This window comes from Lissotriton vulgaris, chromosome 6, assembly GCF_964263255.1.
Source record: "Lissotriton vulgaris chromosome 6, aLisVul1.2, whole genome shotgun sequence".
Lineage (NCBI taxonomy): Eukaryota > Metazoa > Chordata > Amphibia > Caudata > Salamandridae > Lissotriton > Lissotriton vulgaris.
The window spans coordinates 1,290,186,972-1,290,211,439 of NC_141694.1; the positions used below are offsets into that span (position 1 = coordinate 1,290,186,972).

The following is a 24,468-nucleotide window of genomic DNA, read 5'->3' on the forward strand; positions in this document are numbered from 1 at the left end:
CAAGTGATGCAATTAATCTTCCCCAAAAAATCAGTGGTATCTTTAAGAAAGGAAGGGAGAGAAATCATATGAGGCTGAAGAAAAAAGTCAACATATTTTGAAATATTCTCATTCATGCTTCCCTGTGCTGAAATGATAGGACGACCTGGGACTGGGGTGGTGCATTTGTGGATTTTGGGTAACAAATAAAACAAAGGTGTGATAGGGTGCAAAACATTCAAGAACTTAGATTCCTCTTTAGTCAATAAACCACGTTTAAACGAGGCATTGATATCTTTTCTGGTTTTGTCATGACTGTTCAGCATTGTAAATTTGGTGGTTTTAGAATAACAAAGGGGATCATTAAGTTGGCGGGCTGCCTCTGTAACATAGTCACTTTTTGCCCAAAGAACAGTATTCCCCCCTTTGTCAGCACTCTTCACAACTATCTGATTGTTACCTTGAATCTTTTTAACAAGTTTGGTATATTGCAAGTTGTTAAAGTCACACTGTTTTTTCTTTCCCAGTAACGTCCTATTCAAAGACTTAAGTTCTGTGATGACTCTGTCACTGAAGACATCAACAGCATCTTTAGGCATTAATGGCATGAATGTAGACTTTCCCCGAAAGGCTGTAGATGGTGAACGATTAACTGTAACAATCTGGCTGACTGTATATATATATATATATATATATATATATATATATATATATATATATATATATATATATATATATATATATATATATATATATATATATATATATATATATATATTATATATATATAGCCTTCATACTTACCTGCAAAATATTTCCATTTGCGTTGCAAAGTCATGCGTGGTAAAGCTGTATTTGTAGTAAAACCTTTTGTGGTAAAGACATGCGTTGTAAAGACTAATGTGTTGTTAAGACCGTGTTGTTATGGCATGCATGGTTACGTCATACAACTGTGTTGCAGTCCACGGGTGATATTTAACTTTCAATGCCCTGGGTGCAATTTCTACATAATATATTATGGCCTTGTAGCACAGTTAAATACACCAATCAGGGACTAACCAATTTCTAGATGGTTCAGGGGTCTTCTCAAAAACTTCTCATACAAGGTCTGATATTATCGCGGCTAGACTACGGCAATGCCCTCTTTCTGTCAGCCCCTGAAGCAACTATGAACATTCTGCAGAGAACTCAAAATGCCGCCGCAAGGCTCCTGACAGGCACCCCCCGTAGAACATCAGCCAAACCTGCCTTGAGGGCACTTCACTGGCTGCCGATCCGTGAAAGGGTCAAGTTTAAGGCCTTGTGCATAACACACAAGGCTCTACAAGACCAAGGTCCCTCGTTGCTTAAAATCATGCTCTTCCCATACAAACCAAATAGGTCTCTGCGATCCTCCCATGGCAACCTGGCCACGGTTCACAGAATCAAGAAAGCTCGAACTGGAGGACGCCGTTTCTCAGTTGCAGCTGCAATATCTTGGAACACCCTACCAATCCATCTACGCGCCGAACTTAACCACAATAAATTCCGCAAGCTACTCAAAACTCACCTTTTCCCACAATAATTGTGCACACCTTTCCTTTTTTCTTTGTTTTGTTTCCTTTTCCGTTTCCCTCCTCAGTTGTTAGTACAATCACAGCGCTGGGACGCCCCCGGGCAGCCATGCGCTTTATAAATCCCGTTTTCATTTCATTTCATTCATATATCAAGTTAGAGACTTGTGCTCCCAACGAGATTAATTTATTGGTTGCATTTGCTATGTTGAATGTGCATTTCACCCTCATAAAATTTGTAGTTTTACCACACTCTCTCACCACTTTTATTCAAGAGAAAACACACTTCCTGATCTGTTACCATTTTTTTTTTATTTCAGTAAATTTTTATTGAAAATTTTATTTACATGGTGCGTGACATATACATGGGAAGTAATTTGAGTAACAGACAAATGGAAAAAGAAAAGATAAATATGTGTGCTAATTTCCGTGTAGTCCTAATTATTTGCTCAACTAGGTGGTAACCTTTCAGCACCACCACTGACAATATTACCATATTAAGTTTAGATAAAGGTAATTCTATGCGAAATCTTCACTCTCTGGGTTCATAGAATGGACAGCCAAATGAATATTAATTAGGCAGGTTGATATTTGTGACCCCAGGGTATTGGCTTCATGGTGGAGAAGTGTGGCTCAGGGGTTAGAGACGGCAGACCCGGAAGCTGAGATCGGCCCTGGACCAGGGTTCATTTCCCCGGCACGGTGGGTCTTGGGCTAAAAATTCCACGGACTCGATAATTCTCGCTCCGGTGTCTTCTCGACTCACGGGTTCACACTCTGCGACTCTGGGCAATAGCCTGCCTTTCATGCAATTTCTTGTCTTTGGTTGGTAAACTGTGAATTTGAAGACTGGAAGGGGGGTGAAAAAATGTTGATTAAATGTATCTTACACAAAGTTTAAAAATTATCCATTTGATGCAGTCTTATTGCTGTCTGTATGACTTGAGAGTGTTTGAGAATGTAACGGACTGGATAGAAAAGGCCCGAAAATATGAACCTCTTTATAGATTTTCTGTCATGAAAATCATCTATTTGGTAAATGCTGTGTTTTTCTATTTCCTGAGTTTCAGTTCAACTTGGATAATTTCTACTCTTGCGGGTAGCAAGTATCAGAGCCTAGCTTTGTGCTCTGAGAAGGAAGGTCCACCACTGCATCATTCCTTTAGGGTAGGATGATAGGAGGGATGTCATTCTAGAATTTGGGACCCATTAGGAATCGCTAAAATCATGGAGATGATGGCCTGCTGGGGTCAGCAGACCACCATGTCCACGATTGCTTTTAAATACAGCAATAATTTCTTTTTTTTAACCCTTAAAGGAAAACAGGTTGCATTTAAAAAAGAAAAAAATTACGTTTTCTTTTCATTTGTTAGGAGCAGGCAGTGGTCAGTGGGACATTTGATAAGGCATTGTAAACGTCAAATACAAACAATAAAGCATGTCCCCTTTGACTTGGGAGATAAATGATTTTCATGAGTTTTTGCTGGCAAAAGCAGAAGGTAAATAAAATGAAATGCATTGGGACCGAAGAAGAGAGACAAGAAATCCGCCAAAGAAAGCTTCTTTACTTATAATTTTGCTTTATTTTCGCAACCTCTTAAATTGTGCTTGTTGTTCACTGGATGGTACTAATGCTATTAATTTTTCTTGATTTTACTTCTGTACAGAAGGGAAACAGGAGAAAGAAGATCGGTTTCTTGAGATTTCCACCCCCTTCATGCATTTTAAAATGGCATCTATCGCTTTACCTTGTCAACTGTAAGTACCATTTATTATGATGTAGTTATTAAAATTAGAACAGTGTGTGCATTTTTACTTTTTATCTGGAAGTCATCCAGAATATGGATGACAATATTTTTCTCGTGTTATCACTAGAGTACAATGTTTTAATATTATGTTAAATATCGTTTCATTAGGGGAATTTGTTTCTTTAACCCCTCCCATGCTGGTGACGGAACTGCTCCGTCACCAGCCTCGGTTGCGCTGTGCTGGTGATGGAGCGGTTCTGTCACGGCCCGCTCGGCGCGCCTGCACTGATTTCGCGCCTGCGTGGTGCGTTCCATTAAGTGGGCGAGGCCGTGATCGCACCGCTCCATCACAAGCACTGCACGCCCAAGGCTTGTGATGGAGCGGTTCCGTCACGAGCATGGGAACGCCGCGCGGCCCCCCCTCCCGCCTAGGTTAATGGGATCATGACTTGCTATCAAATAGTCTAGTGTCACATGTGACACTTTCAGTCAGTCATGGATACATAATTCTGCTACAAACTGTTTGCATTCTAGGACTTGTGGGTATTGCTCATTGTGAATACGGACTTAAGAATTCCAGCATGCAAATTATTGTCTAAAACGATAAGTACTTTGCTATGTGTTTCTCACTTAGGGCCCTATTCACAAATGTTATTTACATGTGTAAATTTACTTGTGTAAATCTACTAGTGCATCTCGGTCTAAATCTACACTTTTTGGCTGTTCACCATCTCTGAGTGTAGATTTGCACTAATTGTGGACTTGACTGTCTCCACCACAAAACCTCCTACAACCGGATTTATGAGTGTAAACTTACTACTAGTAATCTTTACAAATAAGTGAAGATTTCAGCCCCCTTGGTGGAGATCTTCTTTTGGGAAAGTATAGGGAAAATTATTAAAGTGTGTTATTCTTTTGAAAAATATGAAACATACATAATAAAACTTTATAAATGTAAACTAATTTAAAATATTTATTATAAACTGTTAACTGCTGAAAGGATCGAGGTCCACAACAGAGGTTATATATGGTTCATTTATTTCTTTATATACACAGTGTCTCAGTGTGCCAGGGTTTGAGAAGGATAATGCTTCTTATCCTTCCTCTGTACTCCTTTTCTCAGGGTACGGACTTCATGGTGCTCTGTTTTCTCCCTCGTGGATTCAACTTTTCCTCGGAAGAAGAGAAGCACAATTTTGGTAAGAGGGTCTACCTGAATACCTCCACCAGGGACAGGGAGTGAGGATTCATCTGGTGCTACGGAAGGGCTATGGATGTGCGGTTTTTGAGGAGAGAGTGGTCGGATGGACCGGGGTTTTAAAACAGCTCGCCCGCTATTGCCGACTTTCTCCCTCCTCCCAGCCCACCCTGAGAGTCTCGCTCGTACCTGGAGATCTTCCTCTGGGAGTGTGGACGGGCAAATCATGGGTTAATTGGCCTCCTTGCTCTCCCGACGCCCCTAGACACTTGTCTCTCATGGATAACCCTAGCAGCGGAGTACTCTCGTCTGATATCTCCTTCTCCTCCACTGCCGAAATCCCAGGAAAGGCATCTTCCAAACAACAGCGTCTTTCGGAGTCCGTCTCTGCTCTCTCGAAGACGGGCTTTCCTTTTCAGGAATTGGACAGGAGTCAATGACGTATGGTCCGGGGCTGGGATCCTCTGGAGTTTGAAAATATAAGATGTGCTGTTTTTGGAAGCGGACCCAACCATTTTTTTTAGCAGGTTGATGTGATACGTTTGCACTTTGGAGGGTTTACCTGGACCGTATAAATGGTTTTCCCTACTGTACCCACTACTTTATTGGGGCCCATCCACTCTACTTTAAGCTTACTGGAGGAGGACGGAAGTAAGACTAAGATCCAATCATTGATAGCTAATTGTCGCCATTTCTTTCCTTTATCATAGTGGTACTTCTGCCTTTCTGTATGTTTTTCTAAATTGTAATAAGCGAGATCCCGAAGTTTGCCTATTCGAGATTTGAGGTTTTGGGTGTACTCGAGAAAACCCCCGGTCTCTGATTCCTCTTCCTTCTCCCATGTCTCTTTCGTCATTTCCAGGAGCGATCTTGGCAGACTCCCGTATAACATCTTGAAGGGGAACATCTAAGACTGCTCTGGACTTGAATAGGTATGAGGTATAGCAAGGGGAAGAAGTTGATCCCAATCCTTCCCTTCGCTCCTAAGCATTTTTCTCGAAGTCAGCTTCAGAGTGCCGTTTTATCTCTCTACGAGCCCGTAGTTTTGCGGGTGATAAACCAACGTCTTGATATAACCGATGTTCAGGGTCCAATGCACCTCCTTCATAGGACGAGAGACAAAAGGGATGCCCTGGTCTGTCAGAAGCTCCCTGGGGAAGCCTTCCCTGGAGAAGAGCTCAATGAGTTTCTCTGCGATATTATTGGTGGCAGGAGCTCTCAAGGGAAAGGCCTCAGGGTAACGAGTGGAATAATCCACAATTACCAGGGCGTATTGATGCCCTTTTTTTGTTTTAGGTAAAGGACCAATTTAATCCATCCCTACTCAATCAAATGAGTTACTGATAAAAGGGAGTGGCTGTAGGAGAACGGGGAGAGGCCAATATGGGCTTCTCTTCTGGCAGAACTCACATTCCTGGCAGTGTTTTTTTATGGCACACCCCAGGCCAATAAAAATGTGTTAACACACTCTGTGTTGTTGTTTCTGCCCCTGTCTGACCCGCTGTGAGGTGAGCGAAGAAGAGTACCTGTTCCCTAAAGGTTTGGGGTACTAATAACTGGGGGGGGGGGGATCGTCCGTAGTTGCTTTTCGGTACAAAAGCTCATTGTTGACTAAAAAAACGGGGATAAGTCATGGGTGTGGGGATATCAGGGGTCTGTGCTGCCTGCCAGGCGGGTTGTTGGTTTGGGTGTACCTTAAATTCCTGTCTAGGAGCCATGGTTCCAGGGTGATAAGGGCCTTTTGTGGTGTTTTCCCGGGGCCTCCCCCCTTCTCCCATCTCCCTGGGACTATAGGGTGGTCAGGAACATCGATAAAAAGCCAGGGTTATCAGTCGCTATGATTAAGTCCTCAGGGAGGTCACCCAACACCCCCACCTGGATGCTAGAGGGGACTCATAGACGTGGTTTAGGGACACTTCTGCTACAGGGTATGGCTTAATATCCCTGTGCACACACAGTATGTGCACCAGGGCATCAGGCATGATCTGGCTGGTGTCAACCAAACCTCACAGGATGACGGACTGCAGGCATCCAGAGTCCAGCAAAGCCATGACCCGTTGTCTGTTTACTTGTACACTTACATAAAAGGCACTCCCCAACTCAGTGGTGTATAGCATTGATCTCGGGACATAGCAGACATCCATCGGCTCTTCTTGAGATTTTTTTGTGGGGACACAATTGGGCAATGTGACCCCATATGCCACAATCAAAACACTGGGGACCTCAATGTATTGGTACATCATTCTTATAGGGTTGGAGTCTCAGAGGTTTGGGCGTAGGTTTATTAGGGTTCTTCTTGTCATGATTCCCTTGACTAGAACGGCCAGGTTTCTGTGCTTCCCAAAGGGTCACACGAGGCTGGGCGTGGGAGAACGTTGTAGCCACCTCAACCTCCTGCTCCATGGTGAGGTGCGTGTGCTGTCTCAGCCATCTTTGCATGTTGTACAGAGGAGCCTCTAAGTACTGCTCCAAATATATGAGGTCCATTATGTCCTATTTGCTGTTTTCTGAGTGTTTTAGCCATTTGTCCGCTGCAGCTTTGAGGTGAAAAAAAGGTTTGTGGTTTTTTCCCTGGGGCTCCTTTTTCTTTGCAGAAGCGCACCCAATAGCCTGTAGTGTCCATCCCCAAATGGACCAGAATAATGGACTTGATGTCAGCATAAGGGGTGTTGCCTGTAGAATTTGATAAATGGTAGGCTGCCATTTTTCGGTGAGCCAACTGCAGGCTTTTGCTGCCCATTCAAAGTTGAGAAGGAATGCATCTGGATCCTCCCCGGCCGTATATTTTATGAAGGGATGTACCATGTCGGCCCTGAGGGCTACTTTTTGCCTCCCGCATTCTGGATGTCACTTGGACTTGGTCCTCCGCGACCTTATGGAGCCCTTCCAATTGTGCTGCCATAGTGCTTTTGAATAAGTCCTGTTTGGCCTGGGCCGAAGACATCTGGCTCTCCAAGGCCCATTCTAATATCTCCTGTCCTTTCACGAGATGTTGAAGAAAGGCGTCCATTATTTCTGTACTAATGGACAATGTGTCCGCATTCTCCATCAATAGTGAATTGCTGAAACGATCGAGGTCCACAACAGAGGTTATATAGGGTTCTTTTATTTCTTTATATACACTGTGTCTCAAGTGTGCCAGGGTTCGAGAAGGATAATGCTTCTCATCCTTCCTCTGTACTCCTTTTCTCAGGACCCGTACTTCGTGGTGCTCCGTTTTATCTCTCGTGGATTCAACTTTTCCTCGGATGAAGAGAAGCACAATTTTGGTAAGAGGGTCTATCTGAATACCTCCACCAAGGACAGGGAGTGAGAATTCACCCGGTGCTACGGAAGGGTTATGGACGTGCGGTTTTTGAGGTGAGAGTGGTCAGATAGACAGGGGTTATGAAACAGCTCGCCTGCTAATGCCGACTTTCTCCCTCCTCCCAGCCCACCCTGAGAGCTTCGCACCTACCTGTGTGAGCTCCGCATCTCCAGGAGCGTGGCCGGTGAAGCGTAAGTTTGTTGGCCTACTGGCTCTCCCTACGTCCCTGGACACTTGTCTCTCATGGATAACCCCAGCAGCGGAGTACACTTGCCTGATGTCTCCTCCTCCTCCTAAATCCCGGGATCGGCGTCTTCCAAGCGACAGCATCTTCCAGAGTCCGTTCTCTGCTCTCTCGAAGACGGGCTTTCCTTTTTAGTGATTGTCCAGGAGTCAATGACGTATGGTCTGGGGACGGGATCCTCTGGCGGGAGTACCCAATTAAAGAAAACTCGTCTGGAACAGGAAGGCTGTAATCTCTGTCGGGATCTCCGATACACAGTCCAGTCTGGGGAATCCTCTGACTGTGGAAAACAGAGAGGATCCCCACTGTAAGAAATACGCCACCATTCCTCGGAGTCATCTGTTCCTATGCTTGGGACCGGGGAAACATGACATAAAACTAGAACTAATACAATAAAATATTACAGCAAATAAACTCATTAATTGAAATATGTATTAAATTACTAATTAAACTATATTTAGTCTATAGACCATATTTCTTAAATATTAATTAAAAAACTCATCCACAGTGGCATTTTTATTTAGATTTACTATGTGTTAATTGTTTTCAATTACATTTTTAAGTTACCTGTATTGTTACATTTTCTAATAATAATTTATTATTATATATATACACACACACACATATATATATATATATATATATATATATATATATATATATATATATATATACACATATATATATTACCTACTGGCGGTAGCCAGTAGGTATATATAGTTAGGACCTAGTTTCCATAGGAAATCCCCAACATTCTATTGGGAATAACTTTGGCGCTGGTTGATGAATCTTCGCACATTTCTCAAAGAAGATGGCTCGCTTTGCTCCTCTCCTTCCCTGAAAGTTTGGGGGGGGGATTCGTCAAGCGGGGGCCGAGATAAAAGGGGGGTTTACACCAAACTTGTCAAAATTGTAGTGTCTGGTACGCAGATCACGCTTTTGGTAAAATAGTGTAAATCCCTCCAGTGGTTCCTGAGAAAATTAAGAGAGAAAACAATTATATATTTGTAAGCGCGCACCGTGCGCGCACCCCGTGATTTTTCGGGAACAAAAATTGGGGGGAGGGGGGCCTTGGGGGGCTTCTCTCTTTTATTTTCATCTTTTTATTTTAATATTGAGGGGGCCCACTCCTCGTTTTGCCTCCCGAGATCACCGCCGCGGCCCGAGCTGCCTGAATATGGCCGCCGCCTGGTTGTGGGCGGGGCCTGGAGGACGTGTAGGACGTGGTTTCCGCTTCCACCTGCCTGGGGGAAGCATTCGATGTCCGGACCGGTCTCCTGTGCCGAGGGGGAGACCGGGTGATGCTGGCCTGAGGAGAAGTGTGGGCTGATGCGGGCTTCCGTGTGCTGAGGGAGCCCTTGGAGAAGAGAAGACGCTTTGGAAGAGCAGTGGCGTAGGTAGGTTGGTGCGGGGTGCGGGGTGCGGCACAGCCCAGACCTTTACATTATGTATTAAATTTTCTGTTGTGCTTTTCTTCAAGCTTGCAGCCCTCAGAAGAGTGCCTAAAATCGTGTTCTATCTGCAGGTTTTGAACATGGGGATTTTCATCGAAAAAATATGCTCAAATGCAATACCTCCACAGTATTCTGTGACGGAGCATAATAGTGACCTATCTGACTTTTGGAACTCAACACACTGTAATGATTGTAACAACGTACACAGAAACACTGTGTACGTAATGTATACACATTGCACTATGTGTTTTATGAGCCTAGTGCAACTAGACATACAGACGCAATATATTTGCTGCTCTGCTTGTATTATACGTACCGCACTAAACAGACTGTAACAACGCACTGTTAGCAGGAAGGCACACACACAGATATACTGTACTTGTAAGTTCTACACCAGTTGTATCATGCTTAGCGTAGGCACACACAAGTAATGTACATCAAACACTAATGGTAACTGCTCAAATTCAGACACAACACATATGCACAAACATACACCCAGTAAGCACGTATTACTTGTACCATGTGTTTAGGTAAACAAACACATAACCAGCTTGTAAACACTGCTTGTATTTAATCCAGGGACACACAGGCAGACTTTGCGCTCAACACTTATTTGTTTCATATGCACAGAGCAGCCAGTTACATTGATTATAAATACTGCACACTTTGCATCATATGCTTAGTCTATTTCATTTTAAGGTTTGTATAGTGCCTAATCCAATGGACGAGGAACTAATGCACTTCTTGGAGGCTGAACAGAAAACTATTCTGTTTGTTGTACATGGTTAGAGTGCTGGTTGAGCAAGTGGCACATGTGGAAATATAAGTGACATCTGTGGCTCAGAAAGATGTCATAGTAAACTTGCGTCCATCCTCAAGAGGGGTAAGAGATGCAGATGCATTTGATACTATTTCTGATAGAGATGCTACTTTGTCCATTGTACCTGGTTAAAAGGATGAGGGTTTTTCGTTTCGGCTACGTGAGGAGAGTTTTGGTATCTTGGGTGAGGTCTGGGCTGGTACTGTAGACATGTGGTGATGACTTTGTTGCTCTCATTATGCATGCTGTAATGAAGAGTGACCTAATGGAGTACCGTTTTGTATATGGCTACTGTGGTACAATAGATCAGTGATAGCTATCCCAAAGCATGTGATATTGACAACTTTGATATTGGTAGCAGGTCATATAGTTGCAACTAGACAGTGAGGTGGAGGCATGTGTAATGGCTATGATAGGTATTTGACTACAATCGTCCATGAATGTGACATAGGAGGATGGATGGATGGATAGATGGATAGATAGATAGATGGATGTTTAGTGAAAGTCCTATTAACCAAGGCTAGAAGGAAGTAGGGTGATGCATGATGCAGTTTCGCAAGTCAGTTTCCCTGTTTGCAATACGTCCAAGTATTTGAGGAGCATCCTTTGGAATATTGCCTGGAGACATTGTCCAAAAGAAAAGGAGTTTATGTCAGGCATCCAGTCAGAGGGTAAACAACGCACATGCTTTGCATCATGTGCACAGTGAAGGTACACAGGTTGTAAAACATTACTAAATATCTCATATGCCTTGGCAAACACACAAACTAACTGTAAACTTTGCTTTTTAGAATGATATGCTTAGCTAGCAAGTCGATCTGCCAGTTAGGTTCTTGCTATTGACATCCGGTGTAACCTTCAGCGTCTGAGTTCGAACCTTTGCAGATGCAGTACAATTTCTGACCTTGTGTTGAAAATCAGTTGTTATTAAATTTGGTCAAATTATCTGTTTGTTGAGTGTTTAAACAGAGTGAAAATATGTGATACATAAACATAAGTTATTATTATAGTATGAGCATACAGATATGAAATCTGGCTGTATGTATGTATATGATATTTCTATAATGCGAACCCTAGTCAAAAGGCAATAGAGTGCTGTACACACAGACGACTGCTACCTAGACCGAAACGTCGACACTCCATCATCTCCTGTTACGTTGCTCTGTCACCAATCCACAACCTTGTTTATTAATTAATTTTGGTTGTGTTTTTTGAATATCTGGAGTTGATGTTTTTAGTTATGAACTGTAGTGAAAATTTGATTTATCTCTGTTCATGACTGCTCTGCCCTATTTCATTTGTATTTGTCTCCCTACTTTTGTTGCAGTATAAAGAATTTTTTTGAATACTAAATACGATTCTTGCTCTATATGTTCTCTTTGCCTTCCGCTAATATTAGTTACAGTTGATACAAGACGGTTATCCTGTGGATACACAAGAGTGCGTTACATGTGTACGACTCATAAATGAATGCAAATTAGCTTCAAATAAGTCCCTTGTAGCATCTCTTGACTTAAACTACTTTGTGCCCAAGCCTACAAGGGTTTATTGGGTTTCCCCTGCCTTTAACAGTACACACATAAAGTCAACGATCAGTGATGAGATGTCATCAGTGATGTCATTTGAGATGTCAACAGTGATTTCATCAGTGATGTCACTGACCATGTCATGAATGATGTAATATGTGACATCATCAGCAGTGGATTGCGGGTGCGCCATATATAGTTAGTTCAACTAACTATATAGGAGCAATTTCAGTGATTTTTTATATGTTAATATCTAACTATATAAGGCCTGAAACCTATGGTTTTTTCAGTGAATTTTCAAGGTTTTTTAAATGCTAATTCCTAACTATATAAGGCCTAAAACCTATGTTTTTTTAGTGAATATATATATGTATATATGTATATGTATATATATGTATATGTATGTATATATATATATATATATATATATATATATATATATATATATATATATATATATATATATATATATATATATATATATATATATATATATATATATATATATATATATATATATATATATATATATATATATATATATATATATATATATATATATATATATATATATATAAGAATATCTCCGAATCCCCTCTGCAGTGCCCAGCCGGAACACAGCCAACGGAACGAAATACAGACTCCAATTCACGTGGATTTAGCAGGTCTTTATTTTAAGTTGTCAGACGCGTTTCGAATACCTCCGTATTCTTTCTCAATTGACAAACAGATAGTCCGCTTTTTATTTTTATACATTTTTGGCGTGATGCTTTCACCTATTCCCAGTGCAAAAAATAGAAGAAATACTACATACAAGTGCATGCTGGGTTTTGTAGTTTCAACACCCAAGATTACCAATTCAATTACATGGTGTTTTTTTAGAGTTAAAACAATATAACTGCATAAATGCCAGTTCGTTGATGAAAAATTACAATGCAATGCACAATTATGTTAATGTGTTGGCACAAAGCATATGATACTTTACAACTTAGGTCACATTTATGTATACTTTCATCGATTTTCATGAATGTACCCATAATATACAAAAATATATATATCTCTCCTTTATAAAAATATATATAAATAAATATGTATATTATATACAATATAAAAATAGAAATATGCTCTAAAATTATTGGTACTTCAATAATCGTTTATACATGTCTATCGGAATGAATTCCAACATTTTCTAAGGACCTGAGCTCATTAATCTTGAACTAATCAAGATCGAATAGTGCAAAATGGAGCTATGTGCAAAAATACAAGTTGGGTGCAGATGATGTATTTGTAGCAGCATGAAAGTATGTCTTCAAATAAAGTGCTTATAGTGATATTTTCCCTATACCATATTATTTGTGCTCTCTTGTTTAAGGAAGAAAACTTCATATTTAATTGAGTTTTGTATTTTTTTAAAAATTATAAGATAAAAATACCACGCGGATTGTCATTCACTGCTCCGATGACAAAATATTTTAGATCCACTAGGTTGTTTTGGTGGACTGCCTTAAAGTGTCTTGCGACAGGATAGGTGCTATCGTTGTTTACGATAGCACGCAGGTGTTGCAGAATTCTGACGTGTACTTGCTGCTTGGTACTGCCCACATATCGGAGCCCACAAGTACACGTCAGAATGTAAACTGCATATTCAGTTTTGCAGTCATGGCATCCCTGAATTTTAAATTCCCTCGGGCTGAAAGGAGTGGTGTATTTTATGGTGGTTATGCCAAATTTACATGCCCGACAGGATGAGCATTTGAAAAAACCTTGTTTTCCGGTAGCCAATGGGTGATCTTCTTTTTGGTATTGAGATCAGGGACGCTTTTGGCTATTTCATTTCTCATCGAAATGCCTCTTCGAAAGGTTATTGTAGGCTTTTGAGGCAATTCTGGTGTTATGACTGCATCTGTCTGCACTATCGCCCAATTTTGATTGATTATTGATCGAATTTGGCGATGCTGGTTGTTGTAAGTTAATATCAGCCTGGGTGTATTGGGGGTGTCCTCACTTTCCTGCAAGATATTTTCCTCTGTTGTTGGTAGTAATGATTCCCTAGATCTACTATTGGCTTTATCCAAAGCCCTTTGTAGAATTTTAGCCGTATAGCCTCTCCTACGGAATCTCTCCACTGCCTCTGGCATGCAAATAGTTTGCTGTTTCTCATCACTACATATGCGTTTTATTCTGAGAAGCTCACCATAGGGAATGCTATCAATTAGGTGTTTAGGGTGGGCACTGGAGGCATGCAACGTTGAGTTACCGGCTGTTGTTTTTCTATGTAGTGTTGTTTTTAGTTCACCATTTTCTACATAGACCTTAGTGTCCAAAAATTCAACCTCATTAAAACTCATGTTTGAAGTGAATTTTAGATTCATTTTGTTCACATTAATGTCCTGTAAAAAAGTATTTGCACTTTCATTGTCCCCTTTCCACAACACAAAGATGTCGTCTATAAAACGTAACCAGATTATAATGTTGTTACCATATTTTGACGACAATTCTTTTCTTAGTGTCTGCTCCTCCCACCAGCCAACCACTAAACAGGCATAGCTGGGGGAGAAGCAAGACCCCATCGCTACGCCCCTGCATTGCCTGTATATCTTTTTAGAGAATGCAAAGTAGTTGTTATTTAGGCACCAGTCAATACTTCTCATGATTACTTTGTTATGTTCGTAGTATTCGATTGGTCTTGTGGACAAAAAATGTTTAATAGCATTTAGTCCCACTTGGTGATCTATACAAGTGTATAGGGATTCAATGTCCAATGTTAGCATTCTCATACCGTCTTCCCACTTGATATTGCCAATTTTTGTTAGAAAGTCACCGGTATCCTTGACATATGATGGCAGATCCCTGACTAAATCTTGCAAAAAGAAATCAATGTACTGTGATAGGTGCTCACTTGCGCTTTCAATTGCTGATATTATTGGGCGTCCTGGGACTGGTGTTCTCTCCTTATGGGTCTTGGGGAGAAAGTATATTGATGGCAAAACAGGTGAATCATTCCATAAAAAAGTATATTCCTCCTTGGAAATCATATTGTCTCTTTTACATTGGAGTAGGTGTTTCCGCAAAGTTTCCAATGCTTTTGTATATTCTCTGTTGGTTGTTTCCACATAACACTCAGTGTCGGACAGCTGTCGATTAGCTTCTCTTATGTAGTCTTGCTTGGGCCACAATACTATATTGCCGCCTTTATCTGAGGCTTTTATGATGATCTCAGTATTGTTACCTAGTTTGGCCATTAGTTGATTATATTCCAGTTGGTTTTGACTTGGCTTTTTGGGGTGATGACTGACTCGATGGTGCAATTCTATTATGTCATCTGTTACCCTGTCGTGGAATATGTCAATTGCATCCTTAGGCATGATTGGTACGAACACAGATTTTGGCTTGAATGGACTTTTGCCTGCCCCCAATTGGGATATTGAAGCTGATTGTAAGTGTTCTTGTGTAGACATGTTACTTTCAATGGCTTCATCAATGTTGTCCTCTAGTGCTTGAGCAGCCACTATTCCTTCAACATCAATGGCTGTTAATCTGATGCCTGAAGATGATTGTTCAACTGATTGTTTTTTTGCCAGTCCATCTTTAATCTTATAGAATTTTAACAGTTTTAGTTTTCTGACTTAACTGAATATGTCGATTCGAGTCTGTGCAAAATTAAAGTTTCTTGGAGGACAATATGATAGTCCTAACTTTAAAATCTGTTCTTCTTTTTCATTCAATGTTAGTGATGTCATAGTGATAATGGTTTTATCCATTGCATTGGTTACTGTTTGTTGCGCCAAAAGTTTCTTTTCCCTCTTCCTTTTGGTTTTGTTGCGCCTTTCCCTCCTTTTTGCGTTTCGGGTTTTTGTGTCACCAGTGGTTGGGACTGTTGTTTCCGTGGCCTTAGCGTTTTTAGTCTGTCCTCGACTAAAAAATCTATTTCTTCTGTGGTAAATAAAATTACCGGACTATTTTTCCATACATTAAATATCAATAAGGATAGCTCAATCAAATGAGAGGCAGAGTCTGTGGTATCTGAGTCATACGGGCTTTAATTATGATCCTCGAGGAACAGGACATCATGTTCCATCACCACTAAGGTTCAGGAAGGGATATTCAACGTTTTATTAACATCACACATTATATATAGTAAAACAGTATAATTGAAATGAATACAGTAGGCGTAACAGGTGAAAAGAGAGAGATAAGAACACATGTGCGTAACAGGAGGCGTGTAAAAGGGCGTACACGTGGGCGTGCACTTGACATGTCAGAGAAACGTCACAAGTAACATCAAAAGTGGGTGGATGCTTAGAGAAAGTTTGCAGGATCAGCAGAAACCTTTGGCCTAGATGCCCGCGCAACTGAGCATGACGTGTAACCGGGGGGAACTGGGGGCTTTGACTTTAGCACTAGTAGAGGAGACTGATGTCTGGGATGTCAGAACGACCTGTACCTATAGCATATCTGGTATCTCATGTTTGGAGGATGTGTCGTCTGAAGTAAAAGGTCTCTCGGACAGAGGTCGTTCTATACTGAATGCTAGTGCGTGCATACGTGTCTTGGTGCAATGCGCCGGGCCATGGGCCTACCATGGTAACGGGTTCTGTAAATCACTTGCAAGGAGGACAGGAAGGCCGGGCCCTTTGCTCTGCAGCCGGGAATATGTTTACCCATTTCACTAGACTGGAATGTGTTTTCGAGGAGGCTGAGCTGATAACTGTAGGCAAAATACTGTCTTGGCAGGCAGGCCAGGTGGAGCCGGGCACCGCTTCGCTGAGCAGGAAGTAAGGCAGAGGTCAGGGATGCATACCTAACTGTAGCTTTCAGAGACAGTAGAGACTCGGAGCCTCAATTAAGGGCCTAGCTCGACTGAGCCAGGAAACATGGAGAAAAACGTGTGCGAGATTCAAAAGTGCACTATGTAAAGACGTTGGCACCATAGGCCTAAAAGCCAAATTAACGTGGTTTTCATGAACTGAATAACTGACATGTTAACGTTGGACGCAAAAGCATATGCGTCTTTCTAGCATGCACGGGAAGGAAGTTACACGACATTCAAGGAACATGGGTGCATGGATAGGGTGCGAGTGGGGGACACATTAGCTACCTGAAAATTTCTATTACCTCATTCCCTCCTTGGCCCCTACTACTCCCTTTAGGATATATCTATGTTCATGAGACCATCTATCTGTTCATATAGCATCATTTGTTCATCTTTTTTCATTCGGGAACGGGAACGTGCACTTGGACGGGGAATACAAGCTGTGGCGCACAAGCCGCAAATCGCTGGCCCACATTGCAGACAGAGACAACAACTGAATACTATGAGCAGTATTATTCCTAGGAACGACAATATCTTCCATCCCCAGGCGGATATCACACTCCAGAGCCAACCGGACCAAGTCCAGGTGCCTGGATTCTGGTGCATCTGGTGAGCTATGTTATGTAGCCTTGTTATTGCTTTATATACTGATGGCGCGTTATTAGGAATGAAAATGCAACAACTGGATCCGATGACTCTACAAGCCCCGCCCCTATCGGCCAGGATGACGTCAAGGACAAGGCGATTTTGAAGAACAACAAGTCTCATAGCAGACTGCTCCTCGGTCAGGTTACCTAAAGCAGAAGTAGTCTCGTTCACTACTGCTTCCAAAGTGGTGGTCAATCTTCGTATTATCTTACTATTTTGGACGGAACCTATGAACCAGAAGTATCCTTTAATATAATCCTTATACTGATCCCATGCTGACTCAGAATAATCGATAACGGTAGGAAGGTCTCTCTAATGTCTCACATGTACAAGATGCGAATTTCGATGATAATCAGGTGGGGCTAGGAAAACAGGTGGCAATAGGAACGCGATATAACACGTTCCATCCCAATCCAATGGCAGACGTACATAGGCTGTCTGACCACATATAAAATAAGAATGGCGGGAAGCTTTGAAAGTAGACTTTCCTTTATCACTGAATTCGACCACAGTATTACAATCACTGTGTCCTAGATGTACTGAACCATTCTTTCTGACGCATAGTTTGCCTTTCACTGGCAGAACTGTAATAAACGGCAAGTCCGAATTAGTCTCAGACTGCACATTCAGAATCATGAGGTTAAGTGTAAAATTACCTAATCCATACACTTCATTTTCTAGATCGGTCCCTGTCCTTTGGGGAAGACCTTCCTTGTCTGGGAAACATATTTTATTCATAACTGTATTTAGATTCCCCCATATCCAATTGCCTTGGGAAACCGTGGACGTACTGTCTAGGGAGGACATTAAAGTAAACCATGCACCACACGAACCATTATGTGTAAACGGATAAGGAAAGAGGGGCAGAGCTCCCTTGTATTTCTGGTAGGGAGGGAGTCGGCCACATACCCAGCAATTGGTGGCATTGCTGGTCTGGTGAGAATGGTGTAACATACGAATGAATGTATTGTTGCGCATTGCTAATCGATAGGACAGTTCATGGGGGGGCAGGTCGCTGAAAGTGTGCTCTACAGTGTCATTAAAGGAAGTATGTACATGAGAACCAAGAGGAAAGAAAACATGTAGCATTAAACATATGCATATAATCGTAAGACTCAGAAGAAGCATAAAAATTAATGTAATAACACATCGGCTATGCAGATTCTTGCAATATTTTTCTCTCTTTTCGATTCGCCTTTCTCTCTGACTACTTGGGTCTATCTTATACATGTCAGAAACCTGTCTAACCGCTTCATCCGAGGGGGACTTAAACAATTAAACGCTGTCTGACTTACTAGACCTCAACTTGGCTCGGTACTCCTGTTGCGGAGTTTTCTCTAACAGAGGGAGTTTAGAGTCAGTATCTGAAAGGGGGCAGTCCTTGATTACAGTCTCTGGACACAGTCCATGAAAGCGTTTTATGTGGCTGGAGTGCAACCACCCTTTACGTCCTTCCAGTTTCACTGCGGTCCTCGTGGTCATCAACACCAACTTTGGCTGCTTCCACCTTGGCTCCAGAGGGCTCGATCGGTCAAAGTTGCGGACGTAGACATAATCCCCTGGAACGGTTTCATGCGGTTTTACTTGGGTGTTGTCCGGGAAGGCAGCCGCGACCTGTGAACGACAAGATAGCAGTGCAGACATCAAGGAAGCTAGGTAATCTGTCAGCATAGTACTGTCAACATCAGTAATTTTTCGGGGCATAGGCGTACCCCACATATTTGGGGGACGTCCAAAGACTATTTCATACGGGGACAATCCGGTTCTGGAATGGGCTACCATTCGCATGTAAAAGAGGGCAACTGGCAGGGCTACTATCCAATCTACACTTTTTTCTGCACAGACCTTCGCTAACCGTGTTTTCAGGGTTTGATTATGTCTCTCAACGAGACCATTTAGAAAAGGGGGTGGTGATGAACAGAGTGTCTGAGTTAAACAGACCACTCTTACCCAGTCCAAAGATCAGGGCTTGATCCATCACCGTTATTTATCTCACTGCCCCATCCCAGCTCAGAACCTGGCTATATGCAAATCAGTCTGTCCCTGGCCCAGTGCATCATGGGAACAGGGCAGACTAAACTACCAAGCCAATTCTTCACCAGAAAGGAGACAAGCTACTGGGGACCGGTTTCTGGCATTTCAGCCTTCTTCGGCCCGGCTTGCTTGAATCCTGATGGAGCAGTGAGAAAGGGACTCATGTCTGAGTATACCCTGCCACACCTATAGTGGCCAAAAACGATTTAGAAAAGGGGGTGGTGATGAACAGAGTGTCTGAGTTAAACAGACCACTCTTACCCAGTCCAAAGATCAGGGCTTGATCCATCACCGTTATTTATCTCACTGCCCCATCCCAGCTCAGAACCTGGCTATATGCAAATCAGTCTGTCCCTCGCCCAGTGCATCATGGGAACAGGGCAGACTAAACTACCAAGCCAATTCTTCACCAGAAAGGAGACAAGCTACCGGGGACCGGTTTCTGGCATTTCAGCCTTCTTCGGCCCGGCTTGCTTGAATCCTGATGGAGCAGTGAGAAAGGGACTCATGTCTGAGTATACCCTGCCACACCTATAGTGGCCAAAAACGATTTAGAAAAGGGGGTGGTGATGAACAGAGTGTCTGAGTTAAACAGACCACTCTTACCCAGTCCAAAGATCAGGGCTTGATCCATCACCGTTATTTATCTCACTGCCCCATCCCAGCTCAGAACCTGGCTACATGCAAATCAGTCTGTCTCTGGCCCAGTGCATCATGGGAACAGGGCAGACTAAACTACCAAGCCAATTCTTCACCAGAAAGGAGACAAGCTAACGGGGACCGGTTTCTGGCATTTCAGCCTTCTTCGGCCCGGCTTGCTTGAATCCTGATGGAGCAGTGAGAAAGGGACTCATGTCTGAGTATACCCTGCCACACCTATAGTGGCCAAAAACGATTTAGAAAAGGGGGTGGTGATGAACAGAGTGTCTGAGTTAAACAGACCACTCTTACCCAGTCCAAAGATCAGGGCTTGATCCATCACCGTTATTTATCTCACTGACCCATCCCAGCTCAGAACCTGGCTATATGCAAATCAGTCTGTCCCTGGCCCAGTGCATCATGGGAACAGGGCAGACTAAACTACCAAGCCAATTCTTCACCAGAAAGGAGACAAGCTACCGGGGACCGGTTTCTGGCATTTCAGCCTTCTTCGGCCCGGCTTGCTTGAATCCTGATGGAGCAGTGAGAAAGGGACTCATGTCTGAGTATACCCTGCCACACCTATAGTGGCCAAAAACGATTTAGAAAAGGGGGTGGTGATGAACAGAGTGTCTGAGTTAAACAGACCACTCTTACCGAGTCCAAAGATCAGGGCTTGATCCATCACCATTATTTATCTCACTGCCCCATCCCAGCTCAGAACCTGGCTATATGCAAATCAGTCTGTCCCTGGCCCAGTGCATCATGGGAACAGGGCAGACTAAACTACCAAGCCAATTCTTCACCAGAAAGGAGACAAGCTACCGGGGACCGGTTTCTGGCATTTCAGCCTTCTTCGTCCCGGCTTGCTTGAATCCTGATGGAGCAGTGAGAAAGGGACTCATGTCTGAGTATACCCTGCCACACCTATAGTGGCCAAAAACGATTTAGAAAGGGGGTGGTGATGAACAGAGTGTCTGAGTTAAACAGATCACTCTTACCCAGTCCAAAGATCAGGGCTTGATCCATCACCGTTATTTATCTCACTGCCCCATCCCAGCTCAGAACCTGGCTATATGCAAATCAGTCTGTCCCTGGCCCAGTGCATCATGGGAACAGGGCAGACTAAACTACCAAGCCAATTCTCCACCAGAAAGGAGACAAGCTACCGGGGACTGGTTTCTGGCATTTCAGCCTTCTTCGGCCCGGCTTGCTTGAATCCTGAAGGAGCAGTGAGAAAGGGACTCATGTCTGAGTATACCCTGCCACACCTATAGTGGCCAAAAACGATTTAGAAAAGGGGGTGGTGATGAACAGAGTGTCTGAGTTAAACAGACCATTCTTACCCAGTCCAAAGATCAGGGCTTGATCCATCACCGTTATTTATCTCACTGCCCCATCCCAGCTCAGAACCTGGCTATATGCAAATCAGTCTGTCCCTGGCCCAGTGCATCATGGGAACAGGGCAGACTAAACTACCAAGCCAATTCTTCACCAGAAAGGAGACAAGCTACCGGGGACCGGTTTCTGGGTGTCGTACGCAGTGGAATTTCCACTGGTATCCTAATAGGAGTGATACCTGTTTCATGAGCTCGGACGAGAATGGCTGACCATTATCAGAGTACACGACACGGGGCAAGCCGTATCGTGGGAAAAATTCACGGACCAGTTGTTTGGCAGTGGTTACGGCAGTGTAATCTGGGACTGGATATGCTTCTGTCCATCGGGAAAGGGCACATACAACTACGAGGACATACTTGAATCCTCGGCATCTGTCCATCTGGATATAATCCATCTGGAGGACTTCAAAAGGATGGTCAGGAGGATGGAATCCACCTTGTTCCTCGGGGATACCTTTGCCTGGATTGAACTGACAACAGATCATGCAGGTACGCACTTTCTGTTTCGCTGCTGCACGTAAATGCTTGTTGAACCAAAGATTCTGAATGCTGTCTAACATGGCTTTCTCTCCTAAGTGTGCTGGACTATGTGCTGTGTTAATGATAACTTGAACCATAGAGTCGGGGAGGAACCATGTGGCTCTTCCCTTCGTCATCCATCCCTGATCTGTCTGGATCCCTCCTTGTTCAGTCCATTTTTTGATTTCATCTGGGGTTGCATGTGTCTGTATGTCGAGTACATTTAGTATGGGATCCTTAACTGTCATGCAATGTGTCAGTGAAGTCACTTTGGCCTTTGTCGTGTCAGTCGGTATGTCTGTTTGAGTCTGAGCTGTGAGTTTGGCTGTTCGATCTGCCAGGTCGTTACCCTGGGAAATAGTATCAGTGACTTTAGTATGTGCTTTGCACTTCATGATGGCTATGGCTGTAGGCAAATGTATTGCTTCTAACAGGGCGTGAATGAGGGGACCGGGTTGTATCTTGGCACCTTGAGAAGTTAAAAAACCTCTTTCCTGCCAGAGAACACCGAAGTCGTGAACGACTCCGAATGCATACTGTGAATCTGTGTATATGTTTACTTTCTTGTTCTTGGCTAGTATACAGGCTTGGGTCAGAGCGATGAGCTCTGCTGCTTGGGCAGATAATGTGTCAATACAATGTGTTTCTATGACTTCAGTTTCAGTGGTCACTGCATATGCGGCTACTAACTCTCCTGTGCTTGTTCTCATACATGAACCATCCACGTAAAGTGTCAGGTCTGGGTCAGGCAATGCAATGTCTGTCAAGTCTTGTCTGGGCTTTGTCACGGTATTAATGACTTCCACACAGTCATGTGGTGCTGGATCAGTTGTACTCGAGGGTAATAGTGTAGCAGGGTTGAGTATGTGGCAACGTCTGATTTCTATGTGTGGCTGGAACAGTGTCAGTTCATAACCTGTCAGTCGTGCTATGGTCAAGTGTTGAGTCTGGGTTTGATTTAGGAGAACTTCCACGGAGTGTGGAACTTGTACTATCAGGGGATGTCCTAATACTATTGAGTCGCTTTGTCTGATAGCTAGAGCTGTTGCTGCAACTGATTTTAAGCACGCAGGCAGAGCCTGGGCTACTGGATCCAATGTACTAGAGAAATAAGCACAAGGCTTATGGTGTCCTGCTTGATCTTGTGTGAGAACAGATAATGCTGTGCCATCGCGTTCTGTGACAAAAAGTGTAAAAGGTTTGCTGTAACATGGTGTCGCTAAAACTGGTGCTTGACATAAGGCTTTCTTCAGTTCATCAAAAGCTTGCGTTCGCAGTCACGTTCGGTCCGTGCTGTAATTAACAAGTCATCAATGTATTGCAGCAGTGCAGTGTCAGTAGGCATGTGAATACTGTCTAGTTGTCGTTTCAGTGCTTGGCTGTAGATACTAGGACTCTCTGTGAACCCTTGAGGTGCACGTGCAAATTTGAAGCTTCGGCCATTTAAACAGAATCCGAAGAGGTACTGGCTTTCCGGATGGATTGGGACACTAAAGAAGGCGTTCTTGAGATCTATTACAGTAAAGAACGCAGATTCGGAATCAATGGCAGTCAATAGGGAAGAAATATCTGGGACCACTGGGTACTGTGGTAATATGCATTTATTCAGTTCTCGAAGGTCGATCACCAGTCTGTAGACTGGAGGTGCATTTGGGTCTGTTCGTTTAAGAATTGGAATGATTGGAGAATTGCATACATTGCAGTCGGTTTCTACAACTACTCCTTGTGCAATGAGCTCGTCAATAATTTTCAGTAAGGCTGCTACAGCCTCGGGGGGCAATTTGTATTGTCGGATTCGGGGCAGTACAACACCTTGTTTGAGTGTAACACGATAGGGTGTAATGTGCATACAACCTACATCAGTTGGACCTTGCGCCCATAAATGCTGTGGTACATTCTGCAATCTTGGATCAAAATCTCTCAACACATAATGACCTTTAAAGTCACGTAAAAACAATCTCACTCCTTCCGGAGAACAACATATCACTGCTCCTAGTGCTTTCAACGTTTTAATACCAAGCAAGTTTTCAGGACATGATTTCGTAAGTAACAAGTCTGTAGTACGGGACAATGGACCAACTTCAAGGGAAACTGGCTTTGACACTTCGTTAACAATAGGCTTTCCTGAAAATCCAAGGGAAACATTCTGTGAGCCTGAGAGGGGTGCCCCTGGAACCTCGTCATGACTAATGGTAGTTCTGCTCGCCCCTGTGTCAATCAAAAATGTTCTGTCTTTCCCTAATACCTGACTATGTACATAGGGACCATCTTGATCTACAGGAACCTTGATAAGGGGCAAGCCAGCCTCCCTCTCTAGGCTGTTTCATGTATACTGCTGATAATCGGGGTAATCTGACTGTGTATATTGGTACATTTGCTGTGCGACATGTTGCGTGGCAGCAATGGGTTGGGGCTGGGGTACAGCTACTGTCTGTTGTTGTGCATTCTGGGGAGGTTGCGTGTTCTGTGGAATATTCTGTGGAACATGTTCTGGTCTAGGTGGACGCAGTCTTTCTTTCGTCCTGCCTGTAGCAATATTGTATTTCAGAACCGGACTGTCAGGGGGTCCCATGCTCAGCCCCGGCA

General features: G+C 43.1%; 1 protein-coding gene across 1 annotated transcript in view; it reads left to right on the plus strand.

Annotated features, from left to right (window-relative positions):
• ADGB (androglobin) overlaps window positions 1-24,468 on the plus strand; it is a 1,363,241-nt gene that overhangs the window by 432,001 nt on the left and 906,772 nt on the right. The window contains exon 12 of the mRNA XM_086927423.1: window positions 3,200-3,290. Coding sequence (XP_086783549.1) covers window positions 3,200-3,290 — 91 coding nt within the window. The remainder of the gene's footprint in view (window positions 1-3,199; window positions 3,291-24,468) is intronic.